This window comes from Crocodylus siamensis, chromosome 4 (assembly GCF_052110815.1).
Source record: "Crocodylus siamensis isolate JL-2025a chromosome 4, ASM5211081v1, whole genome shotgun sequence".
NCBI lineage: Eukaryota > Metazoa > Chordata > Crocodylia > Crocodylidae > Crocodylus > Crocodylus siamensis.
In genome coordinates, this window is record NC_143398.1 from 12180657 (window position 1) to 12208138 (window position 27482).

At 44.7% G+C, this 27482-nt stretch overlaps 1 protein-coding gene across 1 annotated transcript in view; it reads left to right on the forward strand.

The window, feature by feature from the left end:
* The window catches only part of DHTKD1 (dehydrogenase E1 and transketolase domain containing 1), a 37507-nt gene extending 14678 nt beyond the window's left edge, over nt 1-22829 (forward strand). The window contains exons 7-17 of the mRNA XM_090041784.1: nt 781-979; nt 1905-2217; nt 3208-3292; nt 4378-4517; nt 6234-6384; nt 7464-7570; nt 8495-8659; nt 9727-9809; nt 10903-11072; nt 14130-14215; nt 16385-22829. Coding sequence (XP_089897910.1) covers nt 781-979; nt 1905-2217; nt 3208-3292; nt 4378-4517; nt 6234-6384; nt 7464-7570; nt 8495-8659; nt 9727-9809; nt 10903-11072; nt 14130-14215; nt 16385-16486 — 1601 coding nt within the window. The 3' untranslated portion in view covers nt 16487-22829. The remainder of the gene's footprint in view (nt 1-780; nt 980-1904; nt 2218-3207; nt 3293-4377; nt 4518-6233; nt 6385-7463; nt 7571-8494; nt 8660-9726; nt 9810-10902; nt 11073-14129; nt 14216-16384) is intronic.
* The last annotated feature ends 4653 nt before the right edge of the window (nt 22830-27482 follow it).

The window sequence follows — 27482 nt, forward strand, 5'->3', positions numbered from 1 at the left end:
AATACCAGTGTTCAGTATGGCTCTTCCAGGCTTTCTGTTAACAAAGTCCTACTGTGTCATTAGTGATGCATAGGGGGTGCACATGGGTGCATGTGCACCCCCTGAGCATAGCAGTGTACCTTCTACAAAAAGGGCGCTCACCACTTGCCACCCCCCCCGCCCCTGCTGACAGCGCCAGCAACATCTGCAGGAGCTCCCCGTTTACCGCTGCCATGCTCCCGCTGCCACCAGTGCCGTCATGCTCCCCAAGCCGTCGTTCATGTACTGTATCACTTCACTATACCTCTGCTATGATCATAGTATAGCTGGTGGCCTTCTATATGAGATGTAAGGTCAGTTTTGCCACAGAGTAAAGTAAATGAAGGGCCTTGTCTCAAAGTGACCTTCATTAGCCTTGACAAGGCTTTTATAAGTTTGCCTTGAATAGTTAAGTCATGCACACTCCATTCATTCATTCCTATGTATGCCTGTACCCATATTCCCCCTATAAGCAAATGTAGGTGTGTGTCTTGGCCATTTTACATTAAGTGTTTCTGTTTTACTGCTTCATCAAATCAGATGTTGGTGGATACAGGAACACTGATGGAAAAGTAAGCTGTTCTATTTCTCTGCATTGCTTTTGTATCTTGTATTCCTAGATTTCCTGTGTTGCTGAGGTTACCCACCTAGGTTAAGAGAAAGTGGTCAGATCAGAAAACAGGGCTTGCTTTCCTATGGTGGAGAGGGTTGGATGTTGTCCTAAGTGTGACTTATCCTCCTATATTTTGACTCCTGGTGCAGGTAAGATAGTTGGGTGTGCAATTATCCATGTGAATGCGGATGATCCTGAAGAAGTCATTCGAGCCACACGACTAGCTGTCGAATACCAGCGCAACTTCCGGCAGGATGTGATTGTTGACTTGCTGTGTTACAGACAGTGGGGTCACAATGAACTCGATGAGCCATTCTTCACGAATCCTGGCATGTACAAAATCATTAGGTAGGCTTAATACTTCTAATATGAAGAACAGGACCAAAGTGGGACTTGTGTCTGCACAAGCCCCACATAATACTCTTCTTCACTTTCATATTATAACAGAACCCTCTGGCCGAAATATAATCTAAGCCCTTGATCTCTCTCATTCTGTCTTGCTATTCACAATAGAGTTCACAGCAGAAATGTCAATAGACACATAGATGTGTCACTAGACATGCTAGTAGACATTGCTGTACTGTCTTCAGCATACTTTCAAGAGAACCTGCATCCTAAAGAGAAACTAGGTGTTACCAGGGAAGGCATCCCTAGTTTGTTAGTTGATGCACCTCTGAAGAACATGCTTACATGTTACTTGTATTTTGAACCCATACATAGTGGGTCTTCACCTGTGAAGAAAAGGCAAATCAGCCTCTGGGTTCAGGGTATGAACTCCTGGGTAGGAAGGGTTGGTAGAGCAGGACCAATGACTTTTGGTGGAGTTGCACATAAGGCCTGCCCAAGATGGCTGTCTGCTTAGCTTGATCCTTAACTTTTGTATGAGTGTTAATACTGATCTCAATTTTAGCTCCAAAAGCAGCATTTCATCCATGGATTGTCGGAGTTGATATGGAGGGTACAGTGAAATGGATATAGAGCTCATTAGAAGCTCACTGCAAGCTCATTATTTTAGAAGATGAGCCTAATAGTATCAGGACTCACCTAACTGTGAGCCTTTATTTTTGCCCAGTAATTGCCCGTTAAAGAAACCTTTCCAGTACAGTGACAATATAGCAAGTTGTGTCCTGGAGAATTTCTGCTGGACTCAGAATGACAGAAACAGAAACTCCATCAGACAGCGTGTATAATTCTGCCTCACACCGGCAGGGTTATGTTTCCTTATTACTTTTAACTGTGGGATTTGATTTTTTTTTTTTCTTTCCCCTGACAGATCTCGTAAGAGCATCCCAGATACATATGCAGAGCAGCTAGTAGCTGGTGGACTCATGACTGAGGACGAAATATCAGAGATAAAGACATCATACTACTCCAAACTGAACGACCGTCTTGCCAAGATGATGTTGTATAATCCTCCTCCCACCAACCTGCAGGCACACTGGAGTGGCATGGTGGAACCCACCGCTAGGATCAGCACGTGGGACACAGGTATGCCTGTGTCGCTCCTGCAGTTCATTGGAATCAAGTCCGTGGAGGTTCCTGAAGAGCTCCAAATGCACAGCCACCTTCTGAAGACATATGTGCAGGTATGTAGGATTTACTGATGCTCTGATTTAATCCTATTACTCAGGCAGGAGGCCTGTTACAGAAATGTAACACAGAAAGTGATGATGTTAAAAAAAAAGAACGTAATCCTCTTGAGAAAAATAATTCTCTATTGTTGAAGCTGGGATCTGATTGCTGTTTTTACTTTATTATTTTTTTTTACTGAAGCCAAAAATGTCAACTCGAGTATGGAAACATTAACTCAAGTGAATATCAAAACAGGTGTGGAAACAACTTTCAGAGAAGCATTAGACACACTGTCAAGATGCTCAGGAAAGCTAGGTTGTGTTTTATCAATCTGAAAGAGATGTGCATTTGATTCTAATGACAACAAGACCAAGGAAACAATATCTTTTGATTATTTTTTGCCCAGTTTGCTGTGACTGTGTATATGTAATTGATGATATTGCAAATCAATGCAGATTCCAATAAAGGTTATATTGTTTTTGCTTCAATCTTAAGATGAATAATAGATCCCTAGGCCCCTAGCATATTATCAAGCTTCTAGTTCATTTCTACCTGCAGTAAAATGTGTATTGTATTACATATGATGATGTACTATGCCATCTGCACCCCTCTTTTCAAAATCCTAGCTCTGCCCATGGATGCTGCCTATGGCCTGCAGCTCTCTCCATCTACAGGCTACTTAAATTCTGGCATCTTTCACCAGCATTAACTAGATGGAGCAAAAGAATAAGATGTTAAAAGCAGAGCCCGTACTCTAAATAGTTCAAGATCCAAGGTTTTCACACCCTGTAATTGGATTCATGAGTCATTGTTCATCTGAATGAACAGAAGTCCCCCTCACATGCAGAGAGCTGTTTACAGGCTAAGCGCTTATGGTGAATAATGACTTAGAGTAGTCGTGTTGCTCTATGTGGGGGTTTTCCTAGCTACACAGATTGATCAGTGGCGTATGATATGCAGACAGGAGTGATAACCCATTATTTTTACTTCTCATTAATGGACAGGCAAGAAAACAGAAAGTGGAGGAGGGAACAAAATTGGACTGGGCTACAGCTGAAGCATTAGCTTTTGGAGCCCTGCTCAGCCAAGGTAAGAAACAACCAGACAGCAGAGAATAGAAAACATTGTTGCCCTATGAGTTTTGTGCACATCGTGTGATTAGCTGCAAGAATTATTACCAGCAATAAAACCTGACATTTCAGCTGCTTTATTACCTTAAAAATGGAGTTATGAGTCCTGACTCTCTTGGGTCACCTTTGCTTATAAATTAGTCCGTAAAGTGACCCAAAGGATTAAGGCCTTAATTCAGGAAAATAAAACAACTGAAGGTTTGAAGCTAAGCACATGAACTGTCGTATTGATTGATTCCAGGGAACAACCCATATGCATATTCTGAAAAAAAATACTCCTGTGGTTGACTAATAGATTTTTCTCCACTCTGACCTGGTCTACAGTTTGCATTACACATGTATTTTGTGTTTTGTTTTTGGTGTCTTGGTTGCTTATTACTAGTATCACAAAATAACTAAGCAGTTGCCACAAGTGGAAGTCTTTGCTCAAAAGGGTCCAGTGCTAGGATAGAAGGGTGATGTTTTGTGTTCAGTTGGTCTCGTCTTCGTTAGCTTCAGTGTGTTAGTAATAGTGGTGACCGCTTTGGTGCCTGCTCCAAAGAACTTAGGTTCTAGCGTAGATACAAGACAAAAGCGGTTCACACAAATCAGTCTGGCTACATATTTATACTAAAGCTGTTACCCATCACAGCAGCATTGGAGTGTACAATCTGAACCAGGGGCAATATTGAAAGTCTTCATGGGTGAAGTGTGTTTGAAGGAGGGGAACAAGATCAAGTCTATGAGAGGTAATAGTGTTTGGAGCAAGTGTACAAAGTGAAGTGAGGGAGTACAAAAATGAGTGGTAGAAAGCATCCTGGAGAAGCAGTTGGGGCCAAGGCGTGGGAAGTGTTGGGAGGATATTGGCTAATGAGTGCAAATATGGGTAAGTAAAGTGGGGTGAATAGATCCAGGGTCTTTCACCAAATAAGCTTCAATTTGATGTGGTCAGGAGAGATTTGAAGAGAGGAGCGATATTGTGGAGGGTAGGGAGCTGTTGTCCCTCATGCTGTCTCCTTTTGCAGCTTGAATTGTTTAATCATACTTTGTTCCTTGCTTGATAAGGGTTTAATATCCGATTAAGTGGACAGGATGTTGGCAGGGGAACGTTCAGCCAACGGCATGCAATGTTGGTTTGCCAAGAGACGGACGACACTTACATCCCTCTGAACCACATGTCCCCAGACCAGAAGGGCTTCCTAGAGGTAAGCTGCACATTTGACAGAGCAGACTTCATATGGTATTAAGAGCAGGTACTTTCTGCTTGAGAAGCAGCTTTGATCTGCTCACTGGGGTGCTAGTTGAGAAGAATAGACCAGATGTTTGTGGTCTAGACCTGATCTTCATCTCCGTTCAGCCAGCTCCTGAGAAGCACTTTCAGGCATACTTCTCTTGTTCACTTGAGAGAGAGAAACAAATGGAGCACTGCTGTGGCACATGTCCATATCCCAAGCAGAGCAGGCACCAAGAGTCCTCGTTGCCAGCTAGTACTGAGGCATCACATGAAAGATAGGGGTGGCTGGACCTTCTCCATGCTTCATGCTGGGCATGATGGAGACATGACAACTTCTGGGGCACAGCTACAAGCTGACCTTGACAGGTTGCAACGGTGGGCGGATGAGAATAGGATGGGGTTTAACACTGATAAGTGCAAGGTGTTGCACATGGGGAGGAAGAACCGGCACCACACTTACAGGTTGGGGAACTCTCCTCTTGCCAGCACGGAGACGGAAAAGGATCTTGGAGTCGTCATTGACTCCACGATGAACATGGGCCGGCAGTGTGGGGAGGCAGTCAAGAAGGCCAATCGTACCCTATCATGCATCCACAGATGCATCTCGAGCAGGTCCAGGGAGGTGATCCTCCCCCTCTATGCGGCACTGGTCAGGCCGCAGCTGGAGTACTGCGTCCAGTTCTGGGCGCCACACTTCAAGAGGGACGTGGACAATATGGAAAGAGTTCAGAGGAGGGCCACTCGTATGATCAGGGGTCAGCAGGGCAGGCCTTATGAGGATAGGCTACGGGACCTGAACCTGTTTAGCCTCCACAAGAGAAGGCTAAGGGGGGACCTTGTGGCCTGCTACAAACTGGTCAGGGGGGATCAGCAGGTATTGGGGGAGTCCCTGTTCCCCCGTGCGCTGCCAGGAGTGACCAGGAATAACGGTCACAAACTGGCGGAGGGTAAGTTTAGATTAGATATTAGGAGGCGCTACTTCACAGTCAGGGTGGCTAGGGCCTGGAACCAGCTTCCAGGGGAAGTGGTGCAGGCTCCGAGCCTGGGGATTTTTAAAAGGAAGTTAGATGAGCACCTTGCCGGGGTCATCTGACCCCGGTGCTCTTTCCTGCTAAGGCAGGGGGTCGGACTAGATGATCTACCTAGGTCCCTTCCGACTCTAGCTACTATGAAACTATGAAACTATGAAACAGGCACAGCTTCAACAGATGCTGCTGACCAAAGGAATTGGATCATTCATGCATGGGGCACCTGTGTCAAGAGTGGGATTCACATTTTGTTTCTGGAAGAATACTCACCCAGGTTTCCAGCGCTCCAAACCTTTTCCCTAATTAAAGGGTCTGGTCTTATGTATAACAAGTGGTTGGCCACTAGAGTCAGCCTGGGGTAAAAGGAATCATGGCCTGACTTGCAGTTGAGCAGCATTACACCATTACCAATGGTAATGCTGATGGGAGATAGCTGTACATCTTCAGCTGTAGTGCATTATCTTTTAACTTCCATTTAAAATGGTTTAGAAGTTTTTTCTTGGTGGGAGATCAGCTCTGGATGGGTAGATGAAGTCATAAAGGGACCATCTAAAAAAACTTTTCATTGATTCCAAGTAATTGCATTTGACTCCATAAAGCAGATGCGTTTTGTCTTTTTCTATCCCTGTTACTGCTTCCAAACTATTTCTCTGTGTTAGGTGAGCAACAGCCCCCTGTCTGAAGAAGCAGTGCTTGGTTTTGAATATGGAATGAGTATTGAGAGTCCCAAATTATTGCCAATTTGGGAGGCTCAGTTTGGCGATTTCTTCAATGGGGCCCAGATAATATTTGACACTTTCATTTCTGGAGGTGAGTGGAGAAAGGGGTAGATTATTCAGAGTTATTGCCATTGGTGGGTTTACAAATACTCCTTTGAACTAAGACAGTATGCACAAGGCAAGCTGTTCTTCCCTGTCATGGGTGCAAGAAGTCTACCTACATAGAGAACCTCTCTCATCCCACCCACAAACAAGTGTCTGTGAAAGGTCTATTCAAAATTGAAAGCAGAAAAATCACTGCAAACAGAGCAAGGATGACTTAATCCACAATAATATTACAGTTTCAAATATTGGTCATAAAACCAAATTGAATTTGCAAGTGGAGTGAGACCTGAGTTTGTTGACAGCAGAATTCTTTGTCAGTGGTATGTTGGGATAATAGAATTTGCATATAATTTGAGATGGCATTTCATTGAGGAAGTTCCCAGGAAATGGGCTTAACCTAATTATGGTGAATGGTAGGACAGGACTGCAGTACTGGATGGTATTAGCATACATTTCACCAAGGCCAAGTGATTAAGTTGACATACTAGATATTAAAAAGCTTGCTTTCCTAGCAGTTTGGTACAGAAATTGCTGTATAAGAATTCAGAAGAGGACAAACAGTGAATTACTTCCAGTCAGAGAGTTTTAAGTTTACATCTACTTAATATTATTTCTTTTTCTTTTTAAGAGGCTCTTGCTAGGGGCACCTACCTAATCAGGATGAGAGAGTGATCAAATATAAGTGGAGTCAGGGTTTACAGTTTCAGCAACAAATTGCACCAATTTTAGGTTTTTAAGTGGAGAAGAGGGAGCTGGTATAAGTGCTGGAGACTGAATTCTCCGTAGAGCCTGATTTATATATGAAGTGTCTCCTGGAAAAACTCATGTTACTGCCAATTTGGGACACTTCAGATGATCAAATTTGTGCCATGACAAACTGTAAAATTGACCAATTAACTCCCACATTAAATCTCATGATATTAATTGCATGGTGATTTTAGTCTCCTGATAGATTACTTTAAAAAAAGCCTTCTGAGAAATGATTTTTACAGTCTTAATGCAAGGTAACAAGTCCTTTTGGGGTTTTATGTCCAACATAAATCTCTCCCTATCTTCCTTGTTTAGGTGAAGCTAAGTGGCTCCTGCAGAGTGGAATTGTCATTCTTCTTCCCCACGGCTATGATGGCGCAGGCCCTGAACACTCGTCCTGTCGATTGGAGCGCTTCTTGCAGGTAGATCAATGCACCTGTCTATCTCATGTTATTGAGGCTTGTCAATGGCAAATGCTTTGGAGAGAAGCTGTCGCAGGTTGCTGCATGCCTATAGCACTTGTCAGTGGAAAGGTTGGAAAATCTAATTAGGATCCTTCAGTAAAGATAGGATCTGTAAACAAGAAATGGTGTGTATGAGTAAGGGAGAAAGGTTGAGTTTAGGGATTCAGGTGGAAACTTGGAGTCAGTATTTTCATTGTAGAGTTTGACACAAGCTTAGGCAAGGGCCAAAATAGATTAATCAGTGGAGATTAAGTTGCTCTTTTACAGCTTTGTGCCTCATTTTTCCAGCGTGATCTGGGGCAGGCCAAATTCTCATGAAGATCCTAGAACTAAAAGCTTACATAAGAAAGACACGACCTTTAATTTGTAAGGGGTGAGGTTAGTTGCATTATAAGCCAAACCTATAAACAAGTTAAGTACATAACTTATAGATTTCATAGATGTTACGGCTGGAAGGGACCTCACAAGATCATCGGGTCCAGCCCCCTGCCCAAAGGGCAGGAAGTCAGCTGGGGTCAGACTCCTCTTTCTCCAAACAACTCCGTGACATCTTTACAAACTATCACTGAGTGATGGTAGCATACAGGTCCAGGCTCAGATAGACGTGTTTTAAAGCTCATTTCTGCTACAGAGGGATAGGAATGGTTGCAGAGCCTGTTAAGCTTGTAATGCAGTTGGGTGCTAGCAGAATTTTGTAATACTGTAGAGCTAAAGCCACATCCCTCTTTCCCTCTAAGTCATGCAGGACCTTTTGGCACATGTTGGAACACTTACCTCTTTTCTTTTTCAGACATTAGAGTGAGTACCAGAGTCCTCCTTTGCTGGGTCTTGGATGCTTGGTTTGTGGCTTGATGAGGTATTATTGTGTTCCCTTTTTCACAGATGTGTGACAGCTCAGAGGAGGGAGTTGATGGTGATAATGTGAATATGTCAGTGGTGCATCCAACCACCCCAGCACAATATTTCCATTTACTCCGTAGGCAGATGATTCGAAACTTCCGGAAACCGCTAATCATTGCCTCTCCCAAAATGCTCCTCAGGCTCCCGGTAAGGCAAACCTCTCTTTCTTGGTTGCTTTTTCTTTTTCTCTCTAAGGTCTAATCACAATGCCAAACTATGTGGACTTGACTGAAGAGATGGTTTTGAACCAGTGAGGTTCTATTGGTACAACTTTGTGCCTGGACACTCGGGACATGTTGGTGCTGTGTGAGACAGCATGCATCTGAATCTGCCGGTCGCTGAAAATATGCCAGATAGCCACCTCTTGGCCCCTGCCAGGGCATTCCCACTGCTGCTCTGTGGTTTTCAGGTTCATTTTTGCTCATGAGAACAGCAGTGGGTACAGCAAGTGCCTCTCTATAACAGCAACTTCATGACATTTTTCCAGAATTCAGCATGCACGGGGCAGAGAGTGTTTTCAGGGCAGTGTAGATTTGCCCTCTTAAATCAATTAAACCCTGGCTTGTATCTTCCACCGGTAAACTTTACCAGTACAAGCCAAACCACTATAACACTTACATTTCCCACATAGGTTTTTTAAAAAGGAGCTACAACAGTGTCTAATTTGACTGTGTCCTCTTAATCTGACCTGTGTGAAATGCAAACAGCAGACATTTAAAACTGCACTGCTCAGTTTTGCTTCCTGATCTTTTTGCATTAACAAAACAACCTGCTGTGTTTGAGGATCACAACACTGCCCCAGAATACATCAGTCCTACTAGCTTTTGCCCTCTGTGGAGGGAGAGAGAATCCTGGAAACAAGCAAACAAACCAAAAAAACCCCTCCCTAGGTAATTTTTCACAGTGGTATAATTTTCTTCTTTAAATCTGGTAGCTAAAGTTAGCATGCCAGAATTGATCTAATGATGATCATCAGTATCAGCTGTTCAGCGGTTTTATTGTAGCCATTGTTAACAGTGAACATTGTTAGCAAAGAAAGTCACTTACTATGGGTGGCTGATAACTTTTTGATTTATACCCAGTGGCATATGACTTTTTGTGGATATTTCTCAGGCTGATGTTTCACTTACTGCTTACTTAACTGTAATTTGCTTTTTATACCTTTTAGGTTTGTAAACCACAAGTTAAATATCCTGTTTTCTCCCTGGCCTTAGGCTGCTGTGTCAGGTCTTCAGGAACTGGCTCCAGGGACAACGTTCCGGCCAGTCATTGGTGATTCATCAATTGACCCCAAAAGGTAATTTAATTCTTGTTTCTCATATTAACATTCCAAAGACTTATCTGTATAATTGTCACTAAAGCAAGTTCATACTTAGAAATTTACGCCTGATAATTTCCTGAGGAGAGAGAATGAAGAAGTAGAATGAACGCCCCTGTAAATAAGAGAAGGATGTGAAGATTTCCATAAATGCAAACTTAGTGTGATTTATTGTGCAGTCCTTGGGGAATTTTACACTCAAAACAAGCACGCAATTTAGCACAGCTGGCAGCTTGTAGAGAAGGCTCAGGAATAAAACACTAGAAAAGTTTTGGGTATAGCAGTTCAGGTCTGAGGTTTGTTAACAGAGCTGAGTTTGGGAATGGCGTATCTTGCTTCTCTCTGTAATACGCTGGACACTGATCAGTTCTGCAGATCCAGAGTTTCTAAAGGGGGTGCATCTGCACTGCTGTACCCCTTCCACTTCCCCCCCACCAGATTAGTCTCTGGTTCTGCTCATTTATAAAATGCAGGTGCTCTTGCCTTTTCCCTTGACTTTTTATGAGGAAGCACAATTATTTTTGTAGCCTTTGTTTTTGGATGTTTGAGATGCTGAAGTAAAGAGTGTAGGGACGAGGACCACGGCTGAAGCAGGAGTTCATATTTTAATAGTGTGTTGTGCATGTGTCTCTTCCCCTCCCTGCTTCAGCAATAGCAAAATTACCCACTAATTTCTGTATGAGGTATTTGTCACCCCCATCAGTGTGGTATCCTGTTGCCTCAATATCTTTCACAACACTTATGTAGCAGAAGAATGCTGTTCTCCCCATGTTACGGATGGGGAATTGAGGCACAGGTTAAGTGATTTATCAAGGATCACATAGGCAACCTGTGGCAGAGACCAGGTCCTCAGAGTCCCAGGATGGCAATCAAACCACTGGATCCATCCTTCTTCCTTTATGCATCGTCCCGTCCACCCCAAAACTTGCTTTCGTGTTCAGATACTCAGCACTTTGGCCTGAAACAGTTCTTAAGAAGAAAAAAAGAATTTCAGGTTTAGTGTATAGTGGCTGCACAGTGTCTCTTTAAGAGGTTGTTGTACCTCAGCTATTTGCATTTTTCTGTCCCTTAGCATCACCCGGGTGGTGCTGTGTTCGGGCAAACATTATTATGCCTTGGTGAAACAGAGGGAAGCCCTTGGAGAACAGCAGCGCAGCACTGCCATCATCAGACTTGAAGAGCTGTGCCCTTTCCCTCTGGAAGCGCTCCAGCAAGAAATGAACAGATACAAGAACGCCAAAGGTCAGACAGGTCTTTGCACTTTGCTTGTAGGTTTTCTTAAAGGAGGTGAAATAAACTCACAGCTATCTAGGAGCTCCTCCTTGTTACTCTTGCCTTTTTAGTACTAAAATCCTAGAGTGTTTTTCTTCTCTATGAATAGTTTGAATCTGACTGCTTTTCAGATGCACAGGCCTTTATTACATGACCTAAGCATAGCATTTTAGGGTCTACAAGATGGACACACAATTTTGAATCAACTTTTCTACACCTTCAACCATATGCTACCAGTTTCTACTCAGTTTATTGAGTTTGACATTATTTGTCTTACGATGTTACCTACAGAGCCCAGCTGAAATTGGAACCCCACTTTGTTAGCTATTGTTGGAGATAGTCCTTGTTCTGACTGCCTTTCTGATATTGAGGTTTAATTTCATATGTGCATTTAAATAAAGATTAAAGATCTGATTTAACTCAGTGGCAGACTCTCTGCTGTTTGATACCTTGACAGAGAAAGAAAGAGTCAAGGGAATGTTTTCTATAATACAAGGAGCTGAAGGTAGAAGAACAAAAAGGGAAGAGAGGGATAGTTTGTTTTTAAATCATACACTTTTACACCTGCCCATGCATGTTTTCACACCTTGGGGTTTTGTTTTTGTTGGGGGTTTCTTGGGGAGGGGGGTGCAGTTCATTAAAAATATAGCCCTCTGGCTCTAGTGGTCTGTGACATGAAGGTAAATCCAGTCTGCTGAACATAAGCATGTAAGGCAGTGCCCTGGTTAGGGTTGGTGAGACCACTGTAGAAACAGTGGGAATGTGCAACAAAGAGGATTAGCCAAGGAGATAGGTCATTACTTGGTTTTGGATTCAGTGAGAGAATGTGTAGTGTAGATATACACAGAAAGCTGCTTCTTTTTTACACACTGTGTAGTTAGCTTGTGGAATTCATTTCCACAGGATGTGGCGGAGGCAGATAGCACAGCCAGGTTCAAAAAGGGACTAGATAAATTCATGGATGATAGATCTATTAATGGCTATTGAATAGAATGGTTGGATAAATTTCTTCTGGCATCTCTAACCAATAACAGTGGATGCCAGAGAGGGTATTGAACAGGAAAGAGATCACTCTAGCAATATCTGGGTCAATGTTGTCCTTCTATAGCATCCATTCCTGCCACTATTAGAGACAGGATACTAAGCTAGAGGTGCTGCCCTGTGGGGTCAGGCCAGCTCTCAGGATCTCAATATTGTGCTGTTAGACAGGAGGGTGTGACACAATTGCACATATACGAACACACAAATCAATTGGGTACACATCCAAACCAGCCTAGGCACATGCATACCCATCACCAATTCAAGCACATACACTATACACCCCAGAAGTTAGACACAGATCACTAATTCGCATATCATGCACACAATGACATACATACATATACACATACTCACCAGTTCACACACATACACACAGGTAGGTTCCTAACTTGGATGGTACTCTGTGTGTGTATGTGTGCTTGGGGTACCTGGGATACTTGGGGGAAGGTTCAGGTGAGAGAGAGAGAGAGTTAAAGTGTAGGGAGTGAAAGTTGCCAGAACCGGGATTAAAACCGGTAGACTACAGAGAAGCTGGCTGAGGAAGTAAGGCTTGGGTTTACGTAAGGTAGATGGTGGCTGGAAACTGAGGCAGACAGCTGAGATATTGGGGGAGGGGGGTAGATAAGTGGTGGCAAGGAGGAGATGGCCAGGAAAGAAACTGAGGCAGAAACCTGGTTGCTCAGAGGAAAAGGAAAAGGCAGTGGGGATAAGACAGTGGCAAAGAAACAGGGGGGGTTGGAGACAGAGAAGAGCTCAGGACAGGTGTTGGAGGTGGCAGTAAGCTAGAAGCAGGAGAGGGAGAAATGAGACAGAAGTTAGAAGGGCAAGGAGCAGAGATTGGAGCAGGGCCAAACCACAGTAAAGCAAAACCCAACTTACAGGTCCAAATAATAGTTTTATTAAACAAACATGCTACACAGCCCCATGAAGTTATTGGTTCACACACATCCAAGCACTCACAATGGCAGCAGGAGAAAGAGACTCAGTGGAAGGGATGGAGTCCAGGTAGGGAAAAGAAGCAGAGTCCAAGTCCTTGGTTGAAGAGGGGGTGGGGGATGATAGCCACCTATCCAGGCTAGGAGGGGGTCCTTGTCCAGTAGGTGTTGTCCAGAGTGGGGTTGCCGGCAGGGCCTCTGGGTGGATAGGTGGTGTGGCATGGTGCTGGTCCAGATGGAGAGGTTGTCCCAAAGAATCAGTCTTCACTACCCCTTTTAGGGGCAGACTATCTCTGATCTCCTATGGGGAGGGCCTATCCAGGCAATATCAGTCCTGTCCCAGAGGGCTCCAGGTGTTCTTACTGAGCATGTGCAGCCTGGCACAATGGTGGGTTGCCTTATCTTTTGTTTCTTGAATGCTGAGGGTGGTTCCAAGGTTTGGGTTGTTGGTCCAGGTATTGGTGTTGATGGTTTGGTCATTCAGAGGGAGATATTTTTAGACCTACTGCCATTGTCTCTCAAACACCCGCATTAATTATGCTTTCTCTGATTTCCTGCCCTAGTGTTTTACCCAGTCACCACTCCCAATTCTTCCCATTAACTTTGGGCAATTCAGGAACCAAGTTACATTGGAGGGGTAGGTGTGAGTCATGGGTTACACAACCGGGCCTAGGGACAGGATGGAGACTTGACAAACAAAACAGAAACTTGACATGACTTATGCTAGGCCTACATATGTAGGCCTGAGTCATACAGTAACAGTAATATAGAACAGTAAAAATCAATATAAACATAATTGTACAATATAAAGAAGGAGAAAAAACAAAACAAATACAACTTGCTACCAGAATAAAATGCTGAAGCTTATCCTATGTCTTAGCTCACTTATACTTATCTGTAGGGAATAGAGAGGGAAAGAAAGTCAGAAATGGTTGGGGAAGGGGAGGGAATACATTTTAAAAGAAAAACAAAAAAGAAAAACTAGGGGTTTTGCTACAGAGGGACCATTGATCTGACCCCGTATGGCTCTGATTCTCACATTCTCTTACAGATTTTATCTGGAGTCAGGAGGAACCACAGAACATGGGTCCCTGGACCTTTGTGTCACCAAGGTTTGAGAAGCAGTTAGCATGTAAGGTAAGGTCATCTTATTGTGCTGTATTCTTTTAAACTGGAGTTTGAGCTTTGAGACTGTGACAGGGAGCCATCTCGAGGCCATCCAATCATTGGCCTGCCCACCTATCTAAGGCAGTCCGTCCACCTGCCTCACCTTTGATGCAACTGAAAAGATGTTTATAGGTGGGAGGCTGCCCATTTAATGCCTGATGCCAAGGGTGTAATACATGGCTCCATACCAGCCCTACACCATGTCCTGTGCCTTGCAGATGGCATCACTACATGGCTCTGGCCCCACTATATTCTGATCTGACCATTCAGACCCTGACCTGGATCCCTTCTACTCAGGTGGCCTAATCTCTACCCTCATACTAGGCTGAAAATCCCCCTAGGCCCCTTTCCCTCTTGGCAGTGACCCCCCCCTTGGACTTTTGGCCTCACAGGCCCTAGCCTGGCCTCTAGGCTAGTTGGGACTCCAAGCCTCTAGCTTTGGCTATGCTTTGTGGTGGCTGCTCAGGTCCTTTGACTGTCCTGGTCCTGGCCCCACCATTGACCAGTCAAGGTTTTATTGGTAGGTTCCTGGCAGCTAGTCCTCTCCCATACAGCTCCTCTTTCTGAGCTCATGGACCACATAATTATACTGGACCCCTCCTAGGCCTGCTGTTGCACCCTCACTGGGCTCATTCTCTCTCTCTCTGCCCTTTACTAGGCCTCTACTCCAGTCAGCCTATGTGCAGTCCTTCAGGCCCCCCTCACGGACCATAGTCTACGCGGCCTCTGGAGCTCACTCAGCCCGCTCACTGGGGCCAATACTCTGTCCCCTCACTGGAGCTTCTAGGCCTTATGCCCCATGGGCCTCAAGCCCCACTTTGTGGGCCTTGGCCTTGTGCTTTTCTGTCAGGGTGTGCTCCACTAGCCTTTCCTTCCTACAGGGTCACTCATAAGGCAGTGGGAGCTGAGGCTTTCCAGTGCCCCATACTCACCTTTCACTAGGAAGGCACTGGTGTGGCATTTACTGGAGACTGTCTTGCCTCAGGCAGTCCCACCACACCATTCAGCCTCAGCAGGGTGTAGTTTTAGGTCATGCCCCAGGACCAGGAACCTCCTCCATCCCCACAGTTCCTACTCTGACCTCCAGGTGTTCTGGAGCAGCAGTACTCTGGCTGGGAGATGTTCACTCTTCACCTCTCCAATTGCAACAGCCCAGTTGTGCTCCCAGGGCCTGTCTTATACCCTGTCTGCCTGTTTTACACCAATCAGGCAGTTTTCTGGGTGCCATGTGACCCTCCTGATTGGGTCTGCTCCCGCCTGCAGGCTGATCTACAGCCTGCTCAAGCCCTTCAAGTGGCAGGCACAACCTGTGCTCTGCCACAGAGATGTATAATATATCTCAAAGCTCAAACTTTCCAATATATATTGGTCATGATCACTATGTGCTACTATAGTATTAAATCAACAATACCCTAGGCTGAATATATCATTACCTTGAGAAGTGGTGGAATTTCAATTCCAAAAAAACCCTGTGAAAGGTTTTTTTAAGGCCCGGCTTGACAGAGCCTTGGCTGGGATGATCTAGTTGGGGATGGTCCTGCTTTGAGCAGGGGGCTGGACTAGACGTGAGCTCCGGAGGTCCCTTCCAAACATAATTTTCTATGATTCTGTACCATATCTCTCAAAGCTCAACCTCCAGTTTCATTTTTATATTTCTGTATAAAAGAATATGGCTGTAAACAGCCATAACCATATACTCTTTTAAAAGGGAGAAGGAGAACTTAACCCTCAGACCAGTGTAATTGCTTATTCTCTCTCCTTCTATACCAGTAATTTGCTATAACTTTAAAACATAAATGAAATAGGTGGACGCTTTCTATTTTGTTACCCACAATTAGTAATGAGTCTAACTCTGTTCATAAACACAGGGTTATGAATGTTACGTTTAACCTAGGCTATTGTTGATTTAATATTATAGTAGCACCTAGCAGTCAGAGCCAGTTTGGGGTCTTATTGTACTTAAGTACTTTAAATACAACTCTTTGGGAAGCTGATTTATTTCTGTGTGGGATTCACTGATCCCATATTTTTATTGTATTATGAGGCACTTGGATCCTACGGTGATAGAAGTCCATGTAAAGGTATAACCCTCAATCCTAATTAGTCATCAGTCTAATTGTAATTTTTATTTAATTTCAGCTCCATCTTGTGAGCCGACCTCCCTTACCAGCTCCAGCAGTGGGCATTGGAACATTACATCAGCAGCAACAAGAACACATACTTACCAAAACGTTTGCTTAAAGCCTTTCTACTTAAACAGCTACAATTCCCTGTGTATAACAACTTTTTTTCAAAGAACTTGCATGGAGGAGCTAAAACCACTAGGCCTTTTAGTCTCAAAAGGCAAGAACAAATCAGGAATTGTTCTGTAAAAAGCAGGGAAATCTTTAAATGTACTGATGCAAACAAACCCATGCTGACCCCTGCCTGTCCAGCTCAGACTAGGCACAGCTACATATGCCCCCCCACCATGGTGCATTTGTTACTGTGCTGTCCTTTAGTATTTGCTTTAGGAAGTACTAAAGGACAGCACATCATTATTTTTAGCAGCTAAGTTGCCATAGCGATGCACTATAGTGAGGCACCTCGTTGCTACAGCGACATAGCATCAGTGTCACAGTTAGTGCTTCACAGTAGTACGTTGCCATAGTGACAAGCTACATCACCATAGTGCAGGGGTTGTCAGTTGGGGGTACATGTACCCCTGGGGGTATTTGGAAAGGCCACAGGAGGCACACGGCGCAGAGAAGTGGGGGCACTTCTGGTTTTGCCGGCAACACTTTTGGTTTCGCCACTGTGGGCGGGGGACCCCCCACCTTCACTGCCCATGGATCAGCTGCCCGAGGACTCCCCTTTCCAACCCCCCCCCCCCCGCTCATCAACTGGCTGGGGGACTCCCTGTTTCTCAACTGGATGCCAAAAAAAAGGTTGAAAACCCCTGCCATAGTGCATCACTACAGCAACATGGCATCTGGTGTAGATGCACCCACTGAGGATGATTCTTACTGTCCTTTTGTATTTTTTACATTATGTAAAATCAAACCCATTGTGAGATCAGTCTGTTCACTGGAAAAAAAAAAAAAAACCCCAAAAACCCCAAACCCAATGTGTTTATAAAGACCTATATAATAAAGAAACCCCTTAATCCTTTGTTATGGTTCACTCTGGAAACACTTTTCCACCTTTTTAAATTTAGACTCAAATCTCAGGAGAATGCTGGCATGATGTTTCTTCTGTAAAAATAAAGTATCCTCCTTGGCTTGAGTGACATTTTCAGCAGAGCCCCAAATGCGGTGAGCCTATTTTCTCACCACCATAAACAGAGCCTCCATGTTGGGTTTGAACCACAAAAGCAAAGCAGTCTGGAGGAGCACAGTGATGCTGCTACCTGTGGTGAGGTGAAGCAGAGCAGTAGCCTCAAGCCAGCAATTTTCTTCAGGAAAAAAAACATCACTTTTAGGCGACTTGCCATTTTCTCAGATCAAATTAATCAAAATGGCTATTCCTTAGCTCACAGTCAAAGCACAAACTATTCCCATTCAACCATGCATTCCCATGGGGATATATGGATAAACATGATAGTGTTCTGAGTTTCTGTTTGTAATTTCCTAGAGCTTTTTAAAAAAACAACACAGAAAAATAGCAATACTATGATGTGGCATCATTTTGAAACCAACACAAGTCATGAGCATGGTTGTCGGCTTTTAATTCCACTGTTCAGACTTGTCACTTGAGCTAATGGAGTAAAAGGTAGCAGTTGTTGTTAGCCATCCTACATCTTCCATGAGCTAGCACAGGAGATGGGAACATTATCTGTGACCTGCCCCACAGTATTTAATCTCGCCCTTCTCCTTAACCTTTTTCTGCCTCAGTTCTTCCTCTTCGCTAGCCCTAGCTCACAGAGGCCCATTCGCTTTTTCCTAGTTCTTAGGAAAGAGCCATCTTAGTCTCTGTAGCGGGGCAACCTAGGGGTGCTGTGAACTCCCCTAGCACCCCTACCTACTGTGCCAAATCGGGTCCAAATGTACCCTCTTTATCTCGCCCGCCACATCTTTGATGTTGATCGTTAAAGGGAGGCTGCCTTCTTTCCTCTTTGGCACAGTGCCCTGATGCATCTTGGCTAATGCTCTGCCTACTTGTCCTGGTGCACTCCAGTCTCAGGGTTATGCGTGGGCCCTGCAGTCACTCATGCCCTCACGGCTCCCTGGGCTCACCTCTGTTGCCCACCTGTGCCCTCATGGGCGCCCCCTTGCTTCCCTCGCGGCCCTCATAGCCCACACCGGGGCCTGTCTCCTGCAGCCCTCGTAGCCCGCATCGGGGCCTTCTCTGCACCTTCGCCCTCTCCTGGGCTTCCTTCTATGCACTCGCCCTCCCTGGGTCTTGTATTCCTAGACACCCCCTCCGGGGCGTCTCTCAGTGCTCGTGCTCACGCCAGCACTGGGGCCTTGCCTTGCGATTCCCCTGCCCGCAATCGGGGCTCAGGTGGCTGTAGCCATGCCTGGCCCCCGGACACCTTTCTAGGTCCTATGCCCCACTGGGGCTTTGCTCAATTGGGCTCAGGCAGCCTCAGCCTTACCTGGCCCTCAGACCCCCTTTCCAGGTCCTACACCCCACTGGGGCTTCCCACAATTGGGGCTCAGGCGGCCTCGGCCTTACCTGGCCCCCAGACCTCCTTCCTGGGCCTTACGCCCCACTGGGGCTTTGCTCAATAGGGCTCAGGCAGCCTCAGCCTTACCTGGCCCCCCAGACTCCTTTCCGGGGTATCACACCCACTGGGCTCCTCCCAATGCTGCCCACACTGGGGCCAGGACACCCCAAAACGCAGCACCCTCTCCGGCACCAGGAACCCCCCACTACTGGGAACCTCCCATGAGGCCTCCTCCAACCCCTACAGCCTCACCCAGTCCTCTGGTGTTACACAACAACCAAAACAGAAAACTACTACTCCTGGGTTACAACATAAACACCACGCCAAACTGGCTAACCTCCATCCAGATCCCTATCAGGCCATCAGCCTCCTCTGCTATGCCTGCCCTGCTTGCTCCAGCAGAGCTCCAAGCCTCCTTGGCTGCCAGAGGGGAACTAACCCTCCGGCCTCAGCCTGGCTGTTTATAAAGGCCAGGCCCTGCCCCCTTCCGGTCAGCTGACCAGACTGGTTGCCCCGCACCTGTGCTGCCCTGGTGACTGGCAGCTGAGCTCATACTACTATTGTCAGTAGCAGGCACCTTAGTGCCCTGCTACAGTCTCCCAAGTCTTAATCTCCACCTAAGTGCTCCTTAGCTAATTCACGTCTCCTTGCTTAACCAACCCTCAAATGCTCTGGTCCCTTATCTGATCTGTTCCTCCTTACCACCCTTTCGACCCCAGTCTCTCTCCCTCAGCTTCTCCTCCAGTCTTAATTATGCTTTCTCTGATTCCTGCCCTAGTGTTTTTGCCCAGTCACCACTCCCAATTCTTCCCATTAACTTTGGACAATTAATGCTATGAAGGCTTACCGTGCAGTAAAATACCGCACAGTAAGTCTTTCCTAGGAGCACATCTATATATGCTCCCTCTTGGGAGCAAATCTGCTCCCAATGAGAACCACCCAGTACAGTATGGATCCAACCTTGCTTTAGCCTCAGGCAGCCAGGGGGAGCTCCAGACTTTCCCTGGGCATTAACCCGAGGGTTGGTAGGGAGTACAGGGCCTGTCCCCATCCACACAGGGCCAGGAGAGCTGCCAGTTGCAGAGGCAACTGCCTCCTTATCCCATACACATCAGGGGGTCCTGATATGCACAAGGCTGGGAGATGGCTGCCACTGCAGAGCTCTCCCACCCCGTGCACATTGGGACAAGTTTTGTGCCCAGCAGGGCTTCCCTGCACAGTCCAGGGCTGGCTGGGAACTGTCTCCCTTCTGGGGCAGCTCCTAGCCAGTCCTGGGATCCATGAGGATTTTCCCACCCAGCCCAGAGCTGGACAGGAACTGTCCCAGTTCTGGGGCAGGTCCAAGGAAGCTCTGGGCTATGCTGATTTCCCTGCAGAGCCGAGAGCTGGCTGGGTGCTGCTCCAAAGGGAGGACAGTTCCCGGCCACCCCTGGGCTGGACGGGGAAATCGCTGTGCAGCCCAGACCTGGCTGGGACCTGCTTCAGTACTGGGACAGTTCCCAGTCAGCCCCCAGCTGCGCAGGGAAGCAGGGAGCTCATGAGTCCCAGTACTGCTCGGCTCTCAGCTCCTGCGGGGAGCCACGAGCTGAACAGTGCCAAGATGGGGGTCGGGGCACAGAGCTACCCCGTTCCCACGCTGCTCGGCTCCCAGCTCCTGTGGGAGTTGGGAAATAAGTAGTGCCAGGACTGGGGGAGTTCTCTGTTGCCTGTGGCCCCCTAGTGTTGGGGCTGACTGGGAGCAAATTTGTTCCTAGCCAGCATGTACACATGCTCTATTTGCATAGAAACTACTGCACAGTTAGTTTACTACCTGTATTTATGGGTAGTAACTAACTCCACAATAGACTAATTTACTGCACAGGAAATGTATGCACGTCTAGATGGTGACGCTTTACTGTGCAGTAAATTAGTCTATTGTGGAGTTAGTTACTACCCATAAATACAGGTAGTAAACTAACTGCGCAGTTAGTTAGTAAATTAACTTGGTAGATTAATCTACGGAGTAGTTGTGCATTTTGTGTGGACACCTTTTAGTTCTTAGTTCGCTCTCCTCCTCTTACTCAGCTCCCAGACTGCCTTCACACGGTCTAAGCTGAACACACAAAAATATGATATGAGAAGAGATGACCTCAAGCAAACAGTTTTATCTTCCATGGATATTGGTCATTTAAAACATCCACCCCAAATCTTTTTTGAGATTGAAAATACATAAAACCAGTCCATTTTAGAAAACTTACAACGATCTTGCAAGCGCATCTCTTTTTGCCCCTCAGGAAATAAAAGGATCTTGTTGTGTGTCAAGAAGCAAGAGATAACAATTGGACATGGAGAAGTATTTACTTGCCCCAGATGGCAATCACAGGATATTTTAAATCAAATTTCCAACAGTCTATACCCTAAAATGTTTCCCTATTCTTCTGCATGGCATAGTATACGGCATCTGTAGTCTTTATATGAAATTTGGTTTCTGTATTGTAATATTACTCAAGCTCTTCTGGGTCATGTACCCCTCTTAAGTTTGTTATACCACTGTATCTAGGATTCCATTTCACGCATAATACAAAAAGTAATATTTTACCCTATATTAAGCACATGGTTTTCTCTCCAGCAATTAATTAATTATTGTTGAGTTATTCAACATTTTTTCTTTCTTTTCTTCCATTTGTATTTCCCCTTTCCCCGCTCTACTTTTTTATTCATTCTTCACACATACCCCATGCCATGTACCCTTTAAGAAACACTGATTTATTACAAAAATGGGGTTGGGCTCAACCTCAAGGGTCCTCTAATCCAACCCCTGGCATAAATGCAGGATAAACCACCTCTGTCAAAACTGTTATCCAGCCTCTTCTTGAAAGCTTCCAAGAAAGGAGATTGCACAGCTTCTCTGGACAGCTTGTTCCATCGTCTGACTGTTCTGATAACAAGGAATTTGTGTCCGAGATTTAATCTAAATCTGCTTTTCTGCCGTTTAAACCTAATACTTTGTGTTCTGCTCTCTCTGGTGAGGCAGAACGGTCTTTTCCCCCTCTTCTTCCTGGCAGTCTTTCAAAGATTTGAAAACTGCTATCGTGGCCCTTAACCTCCTTTTCACCAGGCTAAGCCTACCTAGTTCTTGCAGCCTTTTTTCACAAAGCTCACATTGTATCCTCTCATCTTTGTTGCTTGCCTCTGGATCCTTTCCAGTTTCTCTGTATTCTTCCTAAAGTGCAGTGGTTAGCAATGTACACAATACTTCAGCTGAATCCTGACAGGAGTCAGATAAACTCAACCTCATTTACAATGTTCTTCCTGTCCTGCCCTGTCCTCCCTTTCTGCAGTTGTATCCCATTGCTGACTTTTGCAGAGTGTGTGACCCGTGGAAACTCCCAGCCAACTCTCAGCACTGCTACTGCCTAGCCAATTATCTCCTGTTCTGTATTTAGTCATTTGGCTTTTCTTTCTTAGGTGGAGCGCCTCACATTTTGCCTCAGCTGAACTACTTTGTTTTCTGCAGCCTAGTTTTCTAATTCACCAAGATTCTTTTAGATTTTACTCTTATCCTCCAAAATATTTACAATCCCCCCAGTGTTGTTATCTACAAACTCCATCAGGAAGTTTTCTATTAAAATCTTTATTAAAAATATTAAATTGGCTCTGTGGTACCCCACTTGAAATCTCTGGCATTCATCTACTTGCAGACCAACAATAATACTCTTAACTTGTGATGATTCAGTCAAGCATGTATCCACTCAACAGTAATTCTGTCTAGATACAGCCCTCTTGACTGTGCATGGATTCCATATGATTTATTAGTTTGTACAAGCCAACAAAAATATTTGTGAAAACTTTCAAGTGGCAGGTGCCTTCTATGAAAACAGTTATTACAGGATGTCTCTAAACACCCTCTGTGGCAATCCCACAACCAATGCCAAGAAATAAATCCCACTTACTGTTTGCTGATCTCTATGTGCCACAAGGGGAAAAATGTGTACTTGCTGTGAGAATGGTGCTGGGGGTGCTCAGTGCCACGTGACACTCTCCAGAGCATGCCCAAGACCGAGATCCTGAGGGCTTTTCCAGTCGTGTTTCCAGAATAGAATTATGCAACATTTTTCAGCAGGCAACACGTGCAGAGCAGGAGCAAGTGCCTGGGGCTTCTTTCTTAGCAATGATTTTGAGACCTATGCACAGATGCAATCAAACAGTTTTGTGGCTAGGGCACAGGAGAAGAGACAAGTGATCTGAATTGGGTTCCCAACAGGCACTAGAGCACTAATGGTAAAGGACTTAGCCTTTTGTTTTTTCAGAGTTAAAACACATACTGATGCTTGGTTAAGCTTATAAAACACTTTTTTTTTTCCATAAGGCAATGAGGTGATCTAATATAGATTCTATCACACAAGATCCCCCACTTTTGACTATGTAAATTATTTCCTACCCACTGCTGGGCAGTAAATTATGTAAATTATTTCCACCTGCTGTTGGGCAGTAAATTATGTAAATTATTTCCCACCCTCTGCTGGGCAGTATTTTGACTGCTATGTAAATTATTTAAGGTACACACTCCTTGCTTTTACCAAGTTTGCATGCCATCTGGCCAAAATATTAAAAAATGATTTCTTCCAAGTTTTCTCCTTTAGATCTACCTCTAATGGAGTTCCTATCCTTCTGGTTATCGTTGAACAAGATAGCTGGCCCAAAAGCTTTTAGATGAATTCCAGTCATCGTTTGCCCTAGTACCCCCTGAGTCAGATAAAAATGTCAATTCCACCCAATTTTGGAATGTGAGAAATAACCAGAAATCTTTTATTTGAAATTAAAATTTGAAAAACTGGAATACTACACTGCAGAAACAATTTGGGCAATGAAAAACATCCTACAAAATCATTCTTCTGTTATTTAAATTCCAGATATGTTTGGACTAAAATTAGTTCTACAGTGTTAAGAATATTTTTATCCGTAAGTACCAGCACTTGACACCCATAAAGACTGTGCCTGATGTTATGCACCAAGTGCTGCACTCAGATGAAGAGGTCACACATGGCCATCTAGTGGCTTTTCAGACACTCATCATGGAATATTTTCCTGTATAATTTTAAGTTGCCCTGAAGGTATCTCAACATTCATTTGAAAATTATTTTGTATTGGAAAACTCTAGTATACAGCAAATCAGTAACTGCAATAAATATTCAAATGAGATTAGGAAATAACCAGAACAAAGTGCCTTATATATGATTCACGAACCAAGGAAATACATATGTAGTAAGGAAATTAAAAACATAAATAATGGAGACTTCACAGTAGTATTTGTTTGAATATTTATCTAGAATTTAATTCAAAGTTTCACTTTAACATAGTTTAAATCTGATGGTTGCATGACCTATCACAACAAAGAAGACTTGAAGTGGTTATTCATCTGACATGAATGCATTATATGTATTTACTTATTAAAGTCATGGACTCACAGGGCAAATCTTATTGTACTTTACATGGCATTGTCTATCTTACCACCTTCAAAAATCACCTTAAAGGAGTAAGAGTGTTATCAACATTAGGTAGCCAACCTCTCTAAGAGTCCCATGGTTGCTAATACATTTTAAAGTAAATGTTATTGTTAAAGGTCTGCTTTGGTCACTCTCTTATATGCTGGAAGACCCTGAACTATTAGCATTACAAAGAAAAGTAGCTTTGAAAACATGGATTAGTGGGAATTAGGGACAGTGTATTTTTTTAATTTTTCTTTTAAATGGTATTGTGAAATTTGGGCATGTGAAATTTAAAAGAGGGACGCTGAGACTCTGGGAGGGGAGGAGTCCAGCCACGGGACTGGAGTACAGATCCCAGAAGAGGGGTCAAGAGGAGGGATAGTATACTTACCAGTGCTGGTGAGGAGACACTGGTCAAGGAATGCCAGAGCAGTAGCTGCAGCAGGCACCGCTGGACAAGTATGGCTGGCAGGGGCTTCCCAGGATGCTGAGGGCTCCAAACTCTCTGGACCTGCAAAAGGAAAGAGACGGAAAGAGAATGAAAGGAGCGGTTTCAGACAGAAGCCTTAAGTAAGAAGCTAAGCTCATTGTATAAGAAGAGATGTAGCCCAGGTGATAGCAACCCTGGGTGGGGTAAGATGGTTACCTGAGAGGGGCAGGAACCCTCAGGTAAGGAGGTGGGCCAATAGCTGTTGGAAGTGGGGCCATACTCCTGTTGTGAGCAAGAACAACAGGGAAGGGCACCCCTGAAGAGACAGTAACCCCACTGAAGGGAGGAATCACTTAGTGGCTGTGTGGGCCCAGGGATTTTGTAGCATATGACCACCCAGACTATCTCTAAGGAATTCCATGACATTGTAAGTGAGGCCAAAAGGGCTCTCCTCCAAAGGGGAAATCCCAGAAAGAGGAAGATTGGGGGAGGGAAGGATACCAACTCCTCATGGTGTATGGCTGCTTTGGTTTAATATTATGACGAGTGATGATAACTCTTTATTTTACTTTGCTACTTCTGTTGGCAGTTTAATAAAGGCAGGAAACAAGCCTCATAATCATCTTTGACTGAACAGCTAGGTCCCCAAGGCAATCAAGATCCTCACAAGCCCTAACAAAAATATCTACTGACCAACCAAGTGCTGTTAAGATCAGAGGGTGTAGGGGATGGTGGAGCCATGTACTTAGACCCCAACACTAGGGCCACAGACATAAGGCAGCCTCCCACAATATATTTTTCCAGCAAGAAAAGACATCAAGACATGGTGGGTGCATGTGAGACAGACTGCCTGTACAGGAGAACCCCATACTCCTGTTACACACACATATTGCTTCAAAGGATGTAAACAGAAAGGGATGTTTTTCATGTTAGACAAGTACTGCTCAATCACATTGGACATTTCATTATCATTATCCTCAGGTGGTCAGGGAAGACACATTCAGTTCAATTTTCTTAAGAGAAAAAAATCAATTTAAGTTGTCTAGAGCTCTTGTCTTCTTTTGTTTGTTGTTGAAGTGAAATCGTGTTCCCTTAAAGACAAAATAAGACAAACTTACCCATACAGAGAGAAAGCAACAGCAAAGGTAAAAATTGCAGCTGCTGTCTCTGGTGCTGACTGTCACTTGTAAGCCTGATGAAGAAACATAGCCTTCCTTACCAGCTGCTTAAGCCCTGGAAATTGTCAGTCTGCTTAAAGCACAGCTTTTATCTCACTGTCTCAAAGCACTGTTGTAAAAGATGGACTCTTAGTTGACTCAGCCAAAAGTAGATGCACAAGAAGGAGCAGAAATATGGCAGGGAAGGCAGATGGCAAGAAGAATGATGTGACAACACCCTGCCAGTGTCCTCCTTGCAAGGCTTAGCTGAATAATGTATAAGTGGCAGTGCCACCTGGATCCATCTCTCTAGCAAAAATCTAATGAGGACCATGATAAAAACCCAGTGGTGTCACAGTGTGTCATTACACACAGAGGAGCTGGCTCCAGGCACAATGGTCAAGCTTGTTCCTTTCAGCCAAATCAAACTATCCTGTTTTCATGTTGTGATCACCACCACATAAGCCAGAGCCAAGAAGAACTGGTAACCTCATCCCACTGAAATTAAAAGTTATTTGGGTGATTTTCATACACATTTCCTTAGGGCAGAACATCTCTAATATGAGAAGACTATCCAGGCTTTATAGATGCATTATACTGCCTTGCACTGCACTATTTTATTTGCAATCTTTTCATTCCTGGAGGAGGGACTTGAACCCTGGTTTCTTACTTTCAAGGTGACTATTCTAGAAACCAAACTATTATAAAAGTTAGGCTGCTGCTCCTTCTTCAGCAAGTGTAGTATAGAAAAGAAGCCAATACAACTCCATGTTATGAGAGGTTCTGGTTCTGTCAGTGTATGTTGGCATGCTTGGATAATGCCCACGGGAGTGATTTCTTAGAGGACTTGGGCCTCTGTCTAGTTTCTGGACTCCAGGGGGGGACATTGTGGAAACTAGACATTGACTGCTCAGGCAGGAGTATTTCTGGGCACATGCAGAAATAGAAAGTCCTAGTAGAAAGTCTGACTTGCAGGTCAGAATGGAGATGCTCAGAAATTTTAGATGCTTGCAAGTTTAGGGAGCCGAGTCAGGGATTTTGGGGATCACAATTTTGCCCTCAAGTCTGCCTCCATCCTATCTGAGATCCCTACATCCTCTTTTCAGTCTGGACATAACTACCTAGCTTCTAAGGAAAGGCTGAAACAGCTAGGTCATTTTGGTTGGAGCGGGGTCTGGGGGTTGATAAGTCTTCAAATACCTGAAGGGCAATTACAGAGAAGATGGAGATAGTTTTTTCTCTGTGGCCAAAGGGGACAGGACTATGAAGCAATGGCCTCAAACTTCAGCAGGGGAAATTTAGGTTGGAGATGAGGAGGAAGTTTCAGATGATGAAGGCATGGGAACAGGCTAACCAGAGAAGTTGTGGAATCTGCACCCTTGGGAGTTTTCAAGAGCAAGTTAGACAGACGTGGCTGGGATGGTTTACTCAGAGATGATCCTGCCTTGAGCAGAGGGTTGGACTAAGTGACCTTGCAAGGTTCCCTCCAGCCCTTTTTTTGTATGATCCTACCCTAGAAAATCTTGCCCCTGGT